This window comes from Gobio gobio (assembly GCF_949357685.1).
Source record: "Gobio gobio genome assembly, chromosome: 11".
Lineage (NCBI taxonomy): Eukaryota > Metazoa > Chordata > Actinopteri > Cypriniformes > Gobionidae > Gobio > Gobio gobio.
Window position 1 is genome coordinate 6,064,293 of NC_137104.1, and position 19,911 is coordinate 6,084,203.

The 19,911-nt window shown below is 39.3% G+C and overlaps 1 protein-coding gene across 1 annotated transcript in view; it reads left to right on the plus strand.

The window, feature by feature from the left end:
• The window catches only part of csmd3b (CUB and Sushi multiple domains 3b), a gene marked incomplete at its 5' end in the record, with an annotated part of 796,761 nt that overhangs the window by 712,327 nt on the left and 64,523 nt on the right, over positions 1-19,911 (plus strand). Inside the window, 3 exons of the mRNA XM_079829185.1 lie at positions 8,134-8,316; positions 13,641-13,817; positions 16,903-17,082. Coding sequence (XP_079685311.1) covers positions 8,134-8,316; positions 13,641-13,817; positions 16,903-17,082 — 540 coding nt within the window. The remainder of the gene's footprint in view (positions 1-8,133; positions 8,317-13,640; positions 13,818-16,902; positions 17,083-19,911) is intronic.

Sequence of the window (19,911 nt, forward strand, 5' to 3'; positions counted from 1 at the left end):
TGTGTGTGTGTGTGTGTGTGTGTGTGTGTGTGTGTGTGTGTGTGTGTACGCGCGCGCTGTGTAAACATGATGCTTATTGTAGTTTTAGAGTAAATGTGAGCAGGCATTTACTCATCTCACTTGCACAAAAACAGGCTCCGCATAAATAAAAACAGTGAAATGCAAACTCAAAATATTACACAAACCTGCAATAAATAAATATATTAAATGACACAAATATACTTTTATGTATAATATATGTATTTAATCTCACTTTATTAACCAATGTTGCTGACCTTCGATGATTCACTTCAACCATACTAATAAGCAAAGATGACTTTAGATAAACATCACATTTGTGTTTCATTTATTTTTATTGCTGAAGTAAGCATGCTGAACTTTCTTCTCCTGCTTTCCTATTCTCATTCCATCCAGAATGGCTGAACAGCTGAAAAGCTTTTTTTAACTGTACAGGCATGAATTTGCATTTCTTTCAGCCTGAGGCTTATTCATTTCACTTTTGGTGTGAAATGGCCTTTACATTTGCCAAAAGCTTTTTGTTGTTATTAAAAAACAAGCAAGCAAGCCCAGCCCAAGTGAGAAAAAGTAACACAAATTGCTAATATAACACAATTGAATATAAACATGCAATTATAGTTACTTTTTTAGGGAGTAACACGATATTGTAATGCATTACTTTTACAAGTAACTTTCCCCAACACTGTGTGTGTGTGAGTGTGTGTGTATATATATATATATATATATATATATATATATATATATATATATATATATATATATATATATATATATATATATATATATATATATATATATTAGGGATGCAACAATACAGTTAGTCCACGGTTCAATTTATACCCCGGTTTTTACCCACGGTTTTCGGTTCGGTTCGGTTCTGATGGCTTGTCACATACATTTTTTGTTATTCTATTCTTAGGCGACAGGAACCGCAAGAGGTTAAAGAGAAAAAAGACTATTTTTTTATTGCAATACTCTTTCTTTATTTTACTCAAAAGAATTGAAAAAACCTTACTTAAACTTAAAACTTTACTTAAAAAAAAAACTCCTATAATATAAAAATAAAAAAAAAGAAATATATATAAAGATTTACACTGGCAGCTCAGAGCTGTACAGCAGCATTTAAGTATGAAATTGAATGAATGAATGTAAAAATAAAACACTACATAGACTTCACTATAAAATATACACTGATTCTTAGCTACTGCATTAGTTTTTCAATCAAGAGCAGTGAGTGATTTTCTCTTTGTCTTTTGTTGTTGTATTAACATTAAAGGGATATTTCACTCAAAACTGAAAATTATGTCATCGAGAAATGAATACAGGTTTGAAACAATATTAGAGTGAGTAAATAATGACATAATTTTATAGGTGAACTGTCCGAAACCGGACCGCTTGTTCACTGGCTGCGCTGCTGTCAGTTTAAGACCTCTACACATCTAATATACAGACACGATTGCGATTTTACTTTCACTTTAGACATAACCGACTGTGTTTATGTTAACCCTGTGTGTATTTGACAGTATTAACGCAGTAAGACGACTACTTAGTTCAGTATTCACGTGTTTGACAGGCTTTTAGTGCGCGCGCTCTGAAAAGCGCATGTTAAAACCGCGCACGCGAATGAAACCGGCAAGGCTTTAAAACGCATGCAAATAATGAACTTTCGTGATTGTGAATAACTATAGTGTTCCGTGAGTATAACTCTACCACTAACGTGTGATGTGAATGTATGTCGCGTTGTTCAGCATTGGGATGGAGGCAAATTATAGAATTTGTAGAAAGATAATTAGTTAAATGCGAAACCGAAAAAAACGCAATTCACAAGCGCGTTTTGAACCGTGAATGCCGTACTGAACGGTTCAATATTATATTGAGAATTGTGGCATCCCTAAAATATATATATATATGATGGCATGCATATGTAGTAGCAGAAGGTGACACGCGTTTTGTTCTGAAATTATGCTATTAAAGGTGTACTATGTAACTTTTCCGTCCACTAAAGGACACCTGTTCAAAACAAAGGTGTAGTTTGATGACGCCAAGTTTGAGCGCAGAATTTTGTTCTTCACCTCACAGCCGGTGGAAAAGAATCGGGATAGGACTCGGGCAGAAATCATGTTCATGGATGTGATTATTAACGTTACTGTAGTGAAGCAGAGCAGGACCGAGTGTTGTGGAGCTGAGCAAGGCAGCAAGAGTGGGACTTTTATTATACCACAGTTGCCAGTGCCATTTCCGCTTTTCCGGTCATGATTATGAGGTAACGCAGCTCTGTTTATCATATTAGATAAATCTGAGTGTGTTAATGATGTTATGGCGTTACTCTGTGCGTTCTCTCAGCGGCTGCTCTGACACTTGTTCACACTGCAGTGATAGTAAAGCGTTTCTGAAAAATAAAACTGGAAACCGAGGGTAACGCAGATGTGACGCGGACAGGCGACTCCCTCACACGTCCCGGTTCCTTAGTTAAAATAGCAATTTTCTCACCATTTACAAATATTTGGAAACATTTGGGATATTGTAAGTACTCAACTGAACCAAATATATAACACTGGCCTAGTGGTTTTTGGATATTTTACTGAAAACATTTTACATAGTGCACCTTTAATATGTGTAAAATATACAAGATGACATTGTCAATTAAAAAAGGCTTTGTGAGCATTGCTTGCTTTTGACATTTGAGTTGTATACATAATGTAAAAACTATGTAAATGAGTATAATGTCAACATCACCATACTGTATATATGTGAGAGACTGAAGTCTGTCAGGGAAAACATGAGGTCTTTGATATAATTTAATCAGTCTGCCATTTATTCCAGACATTACTCATTTTCAAAGGCTTCGGTATATATTTACTTTACACATGAGTTTTCAACAGAGTATAACTGTGTAACACTCAAATAACACTCATGAACATTTTAGCTCAGCAGTCACTGTGGCTAGTGGTTTTCCATACTAGCCACTCATTTTCACTGGCCACAATTTTGACATCGATATCATGGGGGAAAACTGCCATATAGATATTTTTAATATTATTTCATAATTTGGCAGCAGGAATATTAGGCTGCTGTCACTGACGCACGGATCCATTATACTGTTACACATGCGTTTTCTTTCTCAACTGTTTACGTTCACTTAAACAGTCAAATACACACAAAATAAAGCTGGTCTTGGCGAGTATTCACGTAAACACAGTCAGTTCTGTTTTAAGCGCAATAAGCAGCGAAAAAGAACTCAATTTAGTACTGAGAGGCTGGAATGAGTAAAATTATGCGCAGTATGTTCAATCCCACACCGAAACTCAAGCCCTTTAATGGCAACAATATTCATCCGGAGCAAATGAGTGAGTGAGGGAAGGCGGGTTTGTGTGCCACTCGCTTTCTGAGAGATGAGAGAGAGCGAAAGCACAGCTGGTATTGTGTATCTATTCTGCGGAAAATTAGTATTGGAAGTTTCAGAAATTTCAGTGTCGAGAAAATATTTTTTTCCACCCCTAAAAAATTAAACCCGCCATCGTGTCTAGTAGGAGTGACTGCGTTTCTCGCAACTGCATTTGGCGGGTGTTTGTGTGTAAATTGTAACTTCGCACCAGAACTAAGCTAAGTTGCACACAGCTGGTACAACCAGCCTCTGATCTATTTTAGCTCTTGTGGTTTCAGCAATAAGTCATGGTTTCTAACACTGTGTCCTAATCAGCTTTCCAGCGGCAAGATATTTGTCTGTGCACGCTGAATGTGAAACTGCTGTGCGACGTGACACAATCACAACCGATCGCTTTCTATATTTGGTGTGGCCAGATTATTCATAAAGCCCTATGTGAGCGTAACAGCGTGCAGGTGTGTGTCTCTGTGTGCTGATGATGAATGGAGCTCAGGTTCAGGTGAGGTGCAAGGCTGCAGGGCCCTGAGCTCAGATATATGGAAGCAGCAGGAATCAATCAGGAATATGGTTTTACAGAGAGCTGTAGCAAAGCCTTGAGTGCACTGTAAAAAAGCTGTCCTCCTCCAAGATTACATCCTGAGAGGGCCCGCAAAACAGGCGTAGGACTAGTTACCCTTTTTTATTCATTTGACAGTAGAATAGGTTAGAGAGGTGCATTTCTTTACACGTGATGTTTATTTATTTTTTCTGCCTCATATTTTCCTATTTCTACAGTCATTCCTGTTATGCGTTATCTTTTGAATTATGTAACTTAAAATCAGCATGCTTGTGTTTTTAATAGGGCTGTCAAAAGATTAATCGCAATTAATCAAATCCAAAATAAAAGTTTGTGCTTACATAATATATGTGTGTGTACTCTGTTAATTATTATTTATATATAAATACACACACATTCATGTATGTATTTAAGAAATATTTGCATGTATATACTGTATATACATTTATATAATCTATAATATATATAAATATAAATGTTTTATATATGAAAATAATATTTTTTCTTAAATATATACATGCTTGTGTGTGTATTTATATATAAATAATAATTAACAGAGTACACACACATATATTATGTAAACACAAACTTTTATTTTGGATGTGATTAATCGCGATTAATCTTTTGACAGCCCTAGTTTTTAAGTATTCAGTAACACTTAAAGGGGTGGTTGATTATGATTTGACTTTTTTAACTTTAGTTAGTGTGTAATGTTGCTGTTTGAGCATAAACAACATCTGCTAAGTTACGACGCTCAAAGTTCAAAGCAAAGGGAGATCTTTTATTTTACAGAAATCACTTTTTAAGGACTACAACAAATGGCTGGTAGGGACTACAACGAGCTTATAGGTTAGTGGCATCACATACCCTAAAATTTACATAAACCCCGCCCCCGGGAACACGCAACATAGGCCATGTTGAGAAGAGCAAGAGTTGTTGTAGTCGAGGACATTTGGGATTCTGCTCAAGCTGTCACATCCGTCTTTTCACATTTATTGCGATACAGTACGAACACAAATGCAATAGTATGTCATAAAGCAAGATGACAACATAAGTTATAACCGTAATTAAACTAAACTATACCTGATCTCTCTTCATGCAGCAGATATTCTCTGACTCTATGCATCTTACAACAGTTCCCACACCAGCGATTTATAGATTATCATGACAGAATATGCCAGGGGTCGCCAACTAGCGGACTCCGGTCCGAATCCGGACCGCGAGATGCGTCCATCCGGACCGCGAAGCCTTTTGACGTAATGAAATAAATATGCCACATGCCATTAAAAAAAATCACATTTATATCAGGCAGCTCAGTAGAACCGTTTGGGTCCTATGTCGCCACGGGTTGCGACGACAGTTAACATTACTATGCACACTGTTCATGGGCGTCGGAAGCAAAAAAAATGGGGGTGGGTCCTCAGAATTTTTTAACTGGAGTAGATGCCAATAAGTACAAATATACTGCTTTGCTTGCTAAGCGTATAGTTCGGAAATACAAAATTACGGAAATCACCATAACATTGAGAGCGGCAGTAGTGTAGGGGTAAGATGCACGGCATCTAGTTTTGACACAAATCGACCCGCGGTTCGAGTCCGGCTTTCGCCGAGTTCAATCTTCTCCCTTTTCCCATCACATATCAGATCGGAAAGGCATTTATTTTCAATAAAAATGACGAAAATATCAGAAAAGTGGAAATAAAGCGTCTAACATGAGTTTAATAATAAGTGTTTATTTAGGGGGTAGGTAAACAGACGTGCTGAATGTTAGAGACGATAAAAGTGAGTGGGTCCAATATCATTGATCGTAAAATGTGGGTGGGTCTTGTCCCACCCACATACAATGGTTCCGACGCCCATGACACTGTTGCTACGTTCATGGTTAAGATGCGCGGTCACGCATGCAGTGAAGAAGAGACTGGTGCGTTCACACCGGACTGAATGACGCGTCATGCACGCCGCTTAATTCGCGCCGCAGAATGTCTATTCGCGTCTTTTTTTGTCTTTTTTTGTCTGACTTAAATCACTCGCGCGAAACGCTTCATTCGCGTCCGGTGTGAACGCACCATCAGAGCCGAAAGCAGCGTGCAAAAACAATGGCATTTTCGAAAATTAGGAAAGTTCAGAAACGTCCTGTCTCATTCTACATGTTGTCACTTCTTCTTGAGTCTCTCCATCATTTTCCGACTCCGGTTTGAGCACAAAAGGCTGAACAGTTTCTGATATTTTCAGTGTGTGTCTGCGTAAGGTAATCGGAGCTGCTAACACGAGCTCTTGAAGCTCCGCCCTCTTCTTGAAAGGGGTCGGGGAGTAGCAGCTAATTTGCATTTAAAGGGACACACACAAAATCGGCACGTTTTACAAACTTCACATACACACTGTTGCTACGTTCATGGTTCAGATGCGCGGTCACGCATGCAGTGAAGAAGAGACTGGTGCGTTCACACCGGACTGAATGACGCGTCATGCACGCTGCTTAATTCGCGCTGCAGAATGTCTATTTGCGTCTTTTTTTGTATGACTTAAATCACTCGTGCGAAACGCTTCATTCGCATCCGGTGTAAACGCACCATCAGAGCAGAAAGCAGCGCGCAAAAACAATGGCATTTTCGAAAATTAGGAAAGTTGACGCTGAAAACCGAGTTTTCCGAGATGAATGGGTGAGAAAAAAATCTAATTTTTTCTTTCTGCATCCTGTACGAGGCCTGTGTGTCTCATTTGCTCTGATTCTGTTGCGGTTGTCAAAAGATTACAATTTTTCCAACACTGGTGGCACTTTATTTTTGCCTGTTTGTGTTTCTGAATGATATTGCTAATGATATTTTACCAGTGCAATTTGAAGCACAGAAGAGAGTAGTGTTCAATATTAGATACATTTAGTTAAGTAGAGACTATACATGTGAATAAACATTAAATGTGTTATGAGATTTCTGATTTTCTGATCCAGGGGGGGGTTGCGTTCATTGATTGTTATTTTTTATCTCAGTTCAGCAGGAAAAAGCACTTTAGTTGCTAGTAATGTTGAAATGAATGTATTTTCAGTGCAGATTTAGAGATGAAGGCATTTTTAGTTCATCATATTTTTGTCAGACATGGTTACTGGTTGACTTTAGATATTTTGTACCAAAGCAACTTAAAGGACATAACAGAACAACAACAAAATGAGATAAAATTTGTGAAGGATTACCTATGTTTGCTTTAACAATATGAACAGACATGTTTTGTCCACATATTATATTTTGTTCAATTAAGAACAAATGCTATTTACGCTAATTTCTTTAGTCTGGCAATACACATAAATTATTGTTTTTAGGTATATAATTGTCCGGACCTCGGCCGGTGACGAGGGTTCATTTACTGGACCTCAAGCAATTTTAGTTGAAGACCCCTGGAATATGCTAATCAATGACTTGAAGATAGTTAACTCCTAAATTCATCAACTAACCCTTCAGAAACGTCCTGTCTCATTCTACATGTTGTTTCTTCTTCTTGAGTCTCTCCATCATTGTCCGACTCCGGTTTGAACATAAAAGGCTGAACAGTTTCTGATATTTTCAGTGTGTGTCTGCGTGAGGTAATCGGAGCTGCTAACACGGGCTCTTGAAGCTCCGCACTCTTCTTGAAAGGGGGCGGGGAGAAGCAGCTCATTTGCATTTAAAGGGACACACACAAAATCGGCACGTTTTAGCTCACCCTCAAAAAGTGACAATTTTAACATGCTATAAAAAATGATGTGGGATACACACTCTGGAGACACCGGAGACTTATTTTACATTTTGTAAAAAGGGGCATAATATGACCCCTTAAACACCATTATTTGAAATGCATTACAAAAGTATTTTTAATGCAGTAATTATGCCTTGTAATGCACCTTATAATGCATTGTATGGTATGATCTCATTATAATGCACTATAATACTTATCTATTAATTGAACGCGCCTTTAGAAATTATAATGCATTAAAACACATGACAAAAACAACCAACTTCAGATTGATTCAACGAATCCACACTTAACTGTGATATTGTGATAAAAGAAAACTAACTAATGCAGCTTTTGTCTATACGATTATGAATGTAATATTTTATTCAATATATTATGCCAAATACAATGGGGATATGAACATTTTCAGCAATTTCGACCCTCACCTCTTCTCTATTCTTTGTCTCTCAAGGTGATTCATCAGGGACATGCGGTGACCCAGGCACACCATCCCACGGCAGCAGGGATGAGAGTGACTTTCGGATACGCAGCAAAGTGCACTTCAGCTGCTCGGTGGGATACGGGCTTTTTGGCTCTGCAGAAAGGATGTGCTTCCCCAACGGCACATGGTCCGGTACTCAGCCCTCCTGCAAACGTAAGCGCCTGCAGCAGCTGACATGATACGGCATCTCTGAAACTGCCCAACTCCAACTCTCACTTCACATCGTACATACTCTCTTACTTCACTAGGTGAATGCAGAAGTAGGACATCTCGGCCCAAAGCTAGTCATAGGTTGATCTAAGGCTTTGTTCAAACTGCATGCAAATATTGGTTGTCAGAGACCATATTTAGAACTGACTATCATTTTGCATGTGATAAAATCCATTAGTTCAGATCAAGGTATCTAGATTTGGCTTGTTAGATGCTGTAACTATACCATCTTGTCCAAACATCCTTTTTTCTCAAATTTTGATAGTACTTTTTCTTTTTTGTAGCCATTGTATTCCAGTGAAGCTGTTTTATTTATATATAATTAATATAAATTATATACAGTATACACTACCGTTCAGAAGTTTCAGGTCAGACATTTATAATTTTACTAAATATTTCTGTTATTTTGAACTTTCTATTCATCAAAGTATCCTGACAAATGTCAGTTTCCTCATGAATATTGAGCAGCACAACTGTTTTCAACATTGATAATTATCATAAATGTTTCTTGAGCAGTAAATCATCATATTAGACTGATTTCTGAAGGATCATGTGACACTGAAGACTGGAGTAATGATGCTGAAAATTCAGCTTTGATCACAGGAATAAATGACAGTTTAAAATATAATATTTTTTTTAATTGAAGTTTAAAGTTTTAATTATGTGTGTGTATGTATGTATATATAATATTTAAAAAAAAAAAAAATATATATATATATATATAGGCCATGTATATTATATTAAAAACACACACACACACACACACACACACACACACACACACACATATATATATATATATATATATATATATACAAATTACAGTTTAAAATATGTTTTTATATATAATATATGAAAAAGTCTTTGAAAATACTTGAAAATATATGAAAAACTTTTTTAAAAGAGATTCAGCACAGGAAAAAAAGCAGATCATCTCTCATTAATTTTCAATTTCATATATTGTTGACCTCTATAACATTTTATAATTCCTACTTAAAAAAAAATATCTAAATAACTGGTGGGCTCTGGTTGCTATAGTAAAGGTTTATGCATAATAACAATATCAAAAGACTTTCTCATCAGCAACTAAGAGTTGTTTTGCAGGAAGAAGATGGAAATCGTGACATTCTCATTATTGTTGTTGATCTAATACTGTAACTTATTTGAAACCCTTTAACAAGCATTGCCTTTTTATTTCTTTAGTAGTACTACTGAGTGCTGAACAGAGGACCTTCCTGATCATTTTAATAAGGATGTTGCATCCAACCCCCTGGAAGCAAGCAAGACTTGTCTTTGTTACACCATAAAATAGTCCCAAAAGTCATTTATCAGTGACAAACAATAAAATCAACTCGCTAAATAATATATCACCGCCCATATTGTTACCTGATGTGTTCTTTGGGCCTGCTCTCCTGTATGCTCTGTTATAGTTGTACAGTTGTCAGAGACCCACACCACATAATAAACCCACATTTTCCCCGAGGCTGTAAAGTCTACAGCACAAATGAGAGATGACTAGCCACTTCCAGGGGCAAGCAGCCAGTGTTTTCTTTAGGAAACATGATGCACCATGTTGTTTTCTTGCTTCGAGACCTGACTAATGGTGTTTCTCCCAGGGCTCCCACCTCCCACAGAACATATAGTTGACATGACCCAAGCCATTGTGCAGGAATCATTTTTGAGAGACGGCAATTGGCACCGGGATACAGGAACACTGAATAATTGAGGGGGAAGGCGTCATGCTATAATCCGTCTCCCGTGCCGCAAAGTGACAAGCCCTGTGGGAATCACAATGGTCAGCGTGTCATCGCAAGACAAAGCGAGCGCTGAAGTTCCCCGACATGGAGGTGTACCGCAAGCGCTGTCACAGAGAGATGATTCAATCCTGAAAGGATTCCATTGCTTCTCCATTGCTGGAGAAGCACTTTGGCTTGGCGGTTTAATAGGTTTTCAGCCAGTTAATTCACTCCAGCAGCATCTCTTTTTTTGTTCTTTTCATTTTCTCTGTCTCTGTGCCATGCTCCGGGTATGATCTATCACACCATATCTTCAAACTTCATCCCCACTTACCTCATTCTGTTATAGCTGTTATATGGTCAAAGACGTCTCTGTAATGATCTCTGTTCCTTTAGACAATCACTGTCCATAAAACGTACTCTATATTGCCATAAGTTTTGGGACGCCTGCCTTTTCATGCACATGAACTTTAATGGCATCCCATTCTTAATCCGTAGGGTTTAATATGGAGTTGGCCCACCCTTTGCAGCTAAAAACTCTTCTGGGAAGGCTTTCCACAAGGTTTAGGAGTGTGTTTATGGGAATTTTTGATCTTTCTTCTAGAAGAGCATTTGTGAGGTCAGCCACTGATGTTGGACGAGAAGGCCTGGCTCACAGTCTCCGCTCTAATACATCCCAAAGGTGTTCGATCGGGTTGAGGTCAGGACTCTGTGCAGGCCATTCAAGTTCCTTAACACCAAACATGCTCATCCATGTCTTTATTGACCTGCTTTGTGCACTGGAGCGCAGTCATGTTGGGACAGAAAGGGGCCGTCCCCAAACTGTTCCCACAAAGTTGGGAGCATGAAATTGTCCAAAATGTCTTGGTATACTGAAGCATTAAGAGCTCCTTTTACTGGAACTAAGGGGCCAAGCCCAACTAAAGTCGCGTTTCCACCGCAGGAACTTTCCCCAGGAACTAGGAACTTTAGGGTGGTACTCGGTGTGTTTCGACCGCAGGGTCTAAAAGAAGTTCCGGGTAAATATTTCCCCCTCCAAACGGCCCTGCTCGCGAGGTAGTACTTTTTCAAAGTTCTGGAACTTTTGGGGGTGGGACTTGGGCACTAAACATGCTGATCGGTTGAGCTCACGCAGCATTTTATTTCAACCAGCATTTTTAAAAGTCTTTTGCGAAGTTCGCTCTGCAGACTGATTATTCAGTAAATATCAGTCTTGCTCTTTTTGTCTGATGGCGCGCGTTGTCTCAGCCATCTCACGGTCAATGTCCGTAATAGCTGATAATAACATACGTTGTCTTATTTTAAATCTAGCTTTACGAGCTTTCAAAATACGCTTTAGTATCAGTGCACGTCTCTTTTCTGCCGTTTTGTTAATTACATATTTAGTAAACCAATACACAACTAGCAAAAGCAGCGCTGCTTGGATCTCCTCCATAATTGTTTTTGTTGCAGACAGTAAATGATTGCTGTCTATCGCTGACTGGGAGGAGCAGTCGTGCGCAGTCCCATGTCTCTGGACTAATTTGCCTAATCTTCACGGGACTTTAGACAGCAGTGGAAACGCAGACAGTAGCAGGACTGGGGAAAAAAAGTTCCTGGTACAAATTGTTCCGGGTAATTCCGGTGGAAACGGGGCTTAAGAGAACAAGTCTACACCGCTCTAGAGTCCAGTTGCGGCGCGCTTTACCCCACTGCATCCCACGCTTTGCATTTCACTTGGCGATGTAAGGCTTGGATGAGCTGCTCGGCCATGGAAACCCATTCCATGAAGCTCTACACACTGTTCTTGAGCTCATCTGAAGGCCACAGAAGTTTGGACGTCTGCAGCTATTGACTCTGCAGAAAGTTGGCGACTTCTGCGCACTGTGACCCTCAGCATGCGCTGACCCCGCTCTGTGATTCTACCACTTCATGGCTGAGTGGCTGTTGTTTCCAATCACTTCCACTTTGTTATAACACCACGAACAGTTGAGCGTGGAATATTTAGTAGTGAGGAAATGTCACGAATGGACTTATTGCACAGGTGCAACCTATCACAGTACCACACTTGAGTTCTCTGAGCTCCTGAGAGCGACCCATTCTTTCACTAATGTTTGTAGAAGCGTCTGGATGCCTAGTGCTTGATTTATACACCTGTGTCCATGAAGTGATGAACACCTGAATTCAGTGATTTGGAGGGGTGTCCCAATACTTTTGGCAATATAGTGTATATCAAATGCAGTGTGGGGGGAGCTACTCAAAAAAAGAGGAATATACAGTATTAAAGATAACGGACTACTTCCCAAACACTGTATTTCAATTCATTTGCTGATTACTTCATGGTATTACTTATCAGAAAGCACATAGCCTTGTGTAGCCAGACCTTTGACTGAACAGCATATGTTCTGGTCCACATCGCCACTTATTCTTGCCAAGAACCACCTACTTAGACAGTTTTGTGAGCAATATGCATCGAACAGACTGTGTGCCATCTGAGACTAAGCATGACAAAGATACAAGACTGGGCAAGACACTAGGGGTATATATGTGATCTTTTTAAGTCGCTTTTTAAAAGCTGATTATGTAGAAGCACAATTTGTGAAAGTGAAAATGCATATGCATTATAGATTGCTAATGTCTGAATTATTTAATGTACACTTCTGGGCTTTTCAGTACAGTAAAAACAGTAATGTTATACTATATTATTACTATCTAAAATAACGTGATCAAAGCTGAATTATCAGCATCATTACTCCAGTCTTCAGTGTCACATGATCCTTCAGAAATCCTTCTGATATGATGATTTTGCTGCTCAAGAAACATTTATGATTAGAATCAATGTGGAAAACAGCTTAATATCTTTGTGGAAACTGATACATTTTTTCAAGATTATTTGATTAATAGAACAGCATTTAATTTGAGGTGTAAATGCTCATGTAATCGAACGCGTTCGAACAGCCACTAAAAGACGTCTACTCTCTGTATACTAACCTAAACATTATGGAAAACGCGCTAGCCAGACAGGATTTAAACCTTGTCGGCTGAAGACCCAAGTCTGGTTTGAAGATGAAAAGCGTACCTAGCACAATGTTCTCTCACCATTCCTGATTTCTAACACACACTCTTGCGGCTGTCAGAGCATAAATTAAAGCTGCAGCTGTCTGTATGCTTTTCCGTCTTCGGTCACATTCATATGTAAATTGCGCAAGCTTATTTCGTCCATTACATGGAAAGACCCATACATTTACCCGCCCTAGACCCTCCCCTCGAAGAAATCAGGACAGAAGTGGTTGAAAGTGGACAAAAGAGACGGATTTAAACATCAAGTGTAAATGTGTCTCATGCATCTTAATACCAGGTGTAAACAGGGAAACAATCATTATATAATCAGAAAGCTGAGACTTAAATTTCTCCTTCAGTAAAAAAAACATTTGTGTGTCTGGGTCAAAGTGAGGTCACAGTACAGTAAACAAGAGATAATAGGAAAACAAGGTACATGTGTGAGCAGCTCTTAATAACTTTTCATATGTTTTTGTTTCTAAAATATTATAGCGGTGCAGTGTGGTAACCCTGGGACTCCCAGTAACGGACGGGTTTACCGGCTAGACGGCACCACCTTTTCACACTCGGTCATCTATTCCTGTATGGACGGCTATCTGCTGAGCGGCTCCACCACACGGCAATGCCAAGCTAACGGCACCTGGTCTGGCACGGCCCCCAACTGCACCTGTAAGTCAAATACGCCAAGGGGTTTGTGCTTTAAATAGAAACAAAGTGCTGTTTGTTTGTCGAATAAACCAAAATGGCCTCAGTAGTCCTTCATTCCAGGGTATAATTGAGGTGATATGACAGATGTGCTTGTGGGATTCATTTGTGCAAAGCTGTACTGAAAATGTATCATCATGGTAACAGACCTTGACTGATGGAGAAAAGTCATTTGGCTTCATGAAAGTTTCATTCAGGCGCCTCCATGAGAGTAACTAGTGTTCATTTGAATACAGAAGGTTAGAACGTTTTCAGATAAGTGCATTTTGTGGAAGAATTGGGTCATAATTGGTGGGATTGCAGGATCAGGTTTCTCCGAGACGTTCTTTTGTCAAATGGAGGAAAGAGGAACAGGTCAGAACTGTTCCTCGTCTGTCTCTGTTAGATACACAAATCAATTATTTCAATCCTGCCACAGACGAAATGCTGAACTAGAGTCCTTAATTTAGTCACAAACCCTGTTCGTTCAAATGCCATAATCCGTTTTCACCTCATGTTCATTAAGTCCGGCATTGTGCTACATTTCAATTAGCCAAATAAATATTTTTGTACAATCTGTTCTGTGGGCTTTAAAATAAAAGGTGTCAATGAGAGTGACTTTTCATTTAACCCTCCTATTATCTTTGGGGTCAATTCAATGTTTAACGTCTGTAAAAACACAATTGACATCATTTTTTTGCTTCAGATTGATTGACTTTTCCTAATTTAATGGGGACATAAAATTAACATGATGATATTTTTCCAATTTCCTGTACACATTTTGACCCCAGTGGGTAACATTTTTTACCAGATTTGAGGGTAGCAGGAGGCAATGCAGGAAAACAATGCAACTTAGCTTTCGCAAACAAAGTTATCGGCACATGGAAAACTCCTCTTAACATTTGTTGATCTGAAATTAAGCTTTGTCCCCGTTATGGATTAATCACAGGACCGGATACCAGTCATTTGCCAAGAGATCTCTTATTTATTATTTTTATATGTCAGACATAGTAGAGACATTGAAAAGTTATTGTCTCATGCCAGCTGTATGTGTTTCTCCATTCCTCCGTTCCTCCATATAGCTCATCCCATGTCTCTCCTTGGGACAAATGTACAGACACTGTCTGACTTTACATTGTACAAATAATTACAAAAAATGCACTAAAATACTGAAAAATAACATTAAACGATAAAATGTCAATCTTCACATTGCTTCACATTCACACAGCTTATTATTACAGATGTGTTATTTAAACAGTGTTTTACTCAGAGTGCCTGCTAAATGAATCAAAAGTCAAAATTAATCAAAATTGACCCTATTTGCTTTCTTAATGCACTGGGGGTATATATATGGGGGTAAAAAAACCCATATAATACACCATATCAACCATAACGGGGACAAAGCTTAATTTCAGATCAACAAATGTAAAGAGGAGTTTTCCATTACCATGGGCCGATAACTTTGTTTGCTAAAGCTAAGTTGCATTTTTTTTCCTGCATGTTACCCTCAAATCTGGTAACTTTTTTTATCCACTGGGGTCAAAATGTGTACAGGACATTGGAAAAATATCATCATGTTAATTTTATGTTTACAGAGTGGTCCCCATTGAATTAGGAAAAGTCAATCAATCTGAAGCAAACAAATGATGTCAATCGTGTTTTTACCCCCATATATATATATATATATATATATATTATTTACAGTATATAAAATATAATCATTATGTAATGTCATGCAGGAACTTTTTGGAATGTCCTTTTACTGTATTTCATCTTAAATTATATGACAATTCATAGTGTTTTCTTGCAAAAACCATACATTTCACCATATTTTACAGCAAAATGCCAAATAATGCAAACTATTTATGTTTTTCATGTAATCAAACCGTTTTTTATTGTAGGATTTTTTTTTTCTCTGTAAAATGTGTACAAAAAATGTAAAATCATCAAATGGCTATTTGTTACAGCCTTGCGTTTGCTCATGGTTAGCTTGCGGATCACACTCATTTAAATCTATTATATTTCAAGTTGTGAGTGATGCTCACACATCATAGTAGTAGTAGTTGTTTGAGGAATGATGAAGAGCCACACAACACAATAAAACAGCTTAGCCTGCGTAATGTGTCTTGCTAAGTTGGCAGTATCGTCCATAGTCACATCCCTTAATGCTCTCACCCTTAAACGTGGGCGTATTCCCTGCATACCGTTGACTGGGATTATATGGGCGGTGCACCAAACCAGCTCTGATTGATGCAGCTCTACATGTGTTTATTGAGTGGGCCGAAAGCGGTGATACATGGCTCTGTCCAAAGGAGGAGTCACATTAGCATTTAGCGTTAGCCATTTCTCACCATCAGCTGACATGTTTACGTGCAAGGCCGCTGATGGATTTTACTAAACATTATTTTCCGTCCTTTTCCAAAAGACACAAAACGTATGACACAACTCAAGGGTGGCACATAAGTAATGTTCCACCATAAATCAATAGAGGAAATTAAGATGTTGCATCGGGGAAATAATTAAATAAATGCACTGATCGAACAAGGTTTTGTCAGCCACAGCAAAGTGCAAAACTACAAATTTGTTTCATCTGAATTCCAGTGGTGCCACATTCTTTCTCACATCATTCTAAACCAACCGCCTCTTATTTATCCATTGGAAGGAATGATAATTGTAAAAGATCTGTGGAATTGATTTGAAGTTGCACCTCGGGGACATCGGCGGGAAGGGAGCCGTGCTTACGTGCTACTATTGATTTCTTTACATAATAGCAAGATCTATCATTTGAAGTAAAAAGCCAGGGGTCCTAAAGATCGCTGTAGCGTAAATGAGTTGTTAAATATGATTTGTGAACGTAGCTCCCCAAGGTTTGTTTCGATAGCTTCAATCACATTGCCACAAAAAGCTATGATTGCCATGTGATGAGTCGTATGAGATATTGAATAAAGATCTTCAGCACATTGTAAATTGCCCAGACTTTTAGCTCAAACAGAGACTATTAGTACATTGTATTCAACACAGTAGTTTATTTTGGCCTGTAAACATCATAATTCTGATCTTCAATTTTCAGTGATCAACTGCGGAGACCCCGGAGTGCCGGCCAATGGGCTGAGATATGGTGAGGACTTTACCGTTGGACAAAACATCACTTTTGTGTGCCAGCCTGGATACACAATGGAAGCAGACAGTTTCTCCACCATCACTTGTACCGGAAACGGTACCTGGAATGCCCCTGTGCCTTTCTGTAAAGGTAAAACCAAGCTTTTTTTTTTACTTTTAGATAGTGCTGGGTGGTATACCGGTTCATACCGAATATGGTGTTTATTTTTGTTATGATATGAATTTTGATTAGACCGCAATACTGGTATATGTCGCTTAAACAACGTTCTGAACTTGGCGCAGCGACACTGTTTGAGAGGGGTCCCGTTTCACTGTTGCACAGTAGTGAGGACAAAGCTGAGATCGCATTACAGCCTATGGCTGAATCCGAAATCGCCCCCTAAACTCATTCAATATTCCCTATGTTAGTCCACTAATATAGTTCACTTGAAGGAGTGAATGAAAACTAAGGCCTAGTCCACACATACACAGGTATTTTTTTAACCAGAGTTTTTCCTCCTCCGTTTTAAAAAACAATCGCATCCACACAAGCACGGTTTAAAAAAAATCTCTGTCCACATGAAAACGCAAAACCACGCTATGATTGACTGCCTGATTTCCACATGGGTCCCATCCACGGCACCGATGCACTGAGGGATGCCATATGGGCTCAGTGAAACCCTTCTACAAGTTCCTTTACTGGACTCTGTGACAGGTAACTGTATATAGGCCTACACAGGGGCAGCGCCCAAGTGGACTGTAATAGATTCACACACTTGCATTACTATGTTGTATTATTGAATTCTGGCGCCTCTTTTCTCCAACACAACGAGATAACTGAGCATGTATGTGATAAGCGCTGTTAGCAGAGTTATTAAAAGCTATGTCCGCCATTGCATAGACTCGACTCATGTAAATAAAAGAGATAACGGCGCACAATCTGACGTCAAACAAAGGAGAGAGTGGCGCACACTTTCACCGGTTTCACCGTCTACACGACAACGCTGCAACCTGAGTTTCTAAAAATCTTCACCCTGGCCGGAGTTTTCAAAAATGTCCGGTTTCAGTAACTGAATACTGCGTTTGCGTGTGGACGAACAGCCAATCCGCGTAGAAAAAGCTGCAGTTTTGAAAATACCCGTGTTCGTGTGGACAGGGCCTAGCCTCGATGCCAGCCGAACTTAGCCCACAACATTTTTACTCGGGCAGTTCGGTCTAGACTTGATCCATAGAGAAGTAATTATGCCCGAACAGAAGCTGTTCGGACCAATGAAATTGTCAGGGCGCGCTTTAGACGATGATGGACAGATGATAAACAGTAACGTAATCATCCACGTCATCAAAGGCGCTTGGGTTGAATTTCTTCTAATCCTAAACGGAGAACTTGTTCGTATATGCATTCACCTTTACTATTTCTCTCAGAAATGATGATCGTGTTGGTAAGTACTGTGTATCCTTAAATTCTTTTTTTACAACAACGGCAAAGATCATTTACACTCATCTTTTTCTTCTAACGTAAGGCTACTTATTCCAGTGGGCGTGGAGACAGGGTTGCCAAGTTTTTACAACAAAACCCGCCCAATTGCTAACGTTACTAAAAACTAGCCAAAAACAAGCCCAATAGCTTTCCAGGGGGGGTTCTCCGGGAAAAAAGGCATTTGGGGGGTAAAATATGTGTTATTTTGGCAGGGCTGCCTGCTAAAATTCGCATTCCTGGGTCTGTATATCACATAATTGGGGTCGCTTCAACCCGCGGACATGGCAACACAGTGCAGTTGAGTTCTGTTGACTTTTGACAACTAACGTTATGCGTCGCTCCGTTGCTCTGATTGGTTGTAGGTCTATCCAATTGAGGTCTTTCCTGGTTCGGTTGAAACATGCCCCATAATCACAGCCCAACGGAGCAGTATCAGACTCATATTCTGACTAGAATTGAGTATGACGACGTCAGGCTAGACAGGGCCTAAAACTAGCCTTAAACTAAGTGCGTGAATTTGGACAGCCGTTGAGTGCACATCGGCTGTACACTCGTTATTGTGGTGCAATGTGGGATTGAATGAGTGTACTCAATAACGTCCACTGTGGTTTTGGACACTACAAATGGATGTCCCCTCAAATAGTGCCCTATTAGAGGGTTTAGGGGGCCATTTCGGATTCAGCCTATGATTACGGCGGAGAATTCAAACTACACGCGGCGTGCGCAAGAGAGCGGTTTCTGTGTGGGGCGCCGCGATGACTTTAACAACGCTCACCATGTGGATCATCAATCAGAAACAGACCGGAGCGAGCACTTTTATGTTTTTTATGGACATATTTCATATACTCTAGTGCTCTAAACATGAACCGCACATATGTATGCGCACATATTTCATCACGTCTTCTTCAAATGAAATATATGTGCAAAAAAGAAGACTACAGCCGTACGTTTGATCACGACCGCGATGACACGATGGATTATTCTGACACACAGAAGACAATGATGAATGTTAATTATAGTTACATCCCTAGTTAAAACAGCTCAAACATGCATTTTAGTCTAGGACTAGCTTAAGCCTCTGTGAAACCGGGGGTAAATTGTTTAGTTTTTTTTGCAAAACCCACAGATAGATGTAAAGGGTGACCAATTAGCCTAGAAATCTAGACGCACACTAGCGGCAGCAAATCTAATTTACAGCCAGGGCGTCTAGCAACTCTCCGTTGGCTTGCGAGCTGGAAAAACCAAACTCTGGTCAGGCCAATCACATCGTGTATAGAGTCGGTGGGCGGGCTTAACATAATGACGGCAGAGTTGCGGCGGTTCCGAGTGCTACTTGTAAACAAAGAAGCTGGCGAACAGCGGCCTTTCGAACCGGCTTTGTCCGTGACTTTGGAAGACTTAGAGTTAAGCTTTTCTTTGAGAAAAGAACAGAACGGCACTGAAGTCATTCTTAAGAAAGGAAGATGTGTTTGGAGTTTTGCCGACCGGATACGGCGAAAGTTT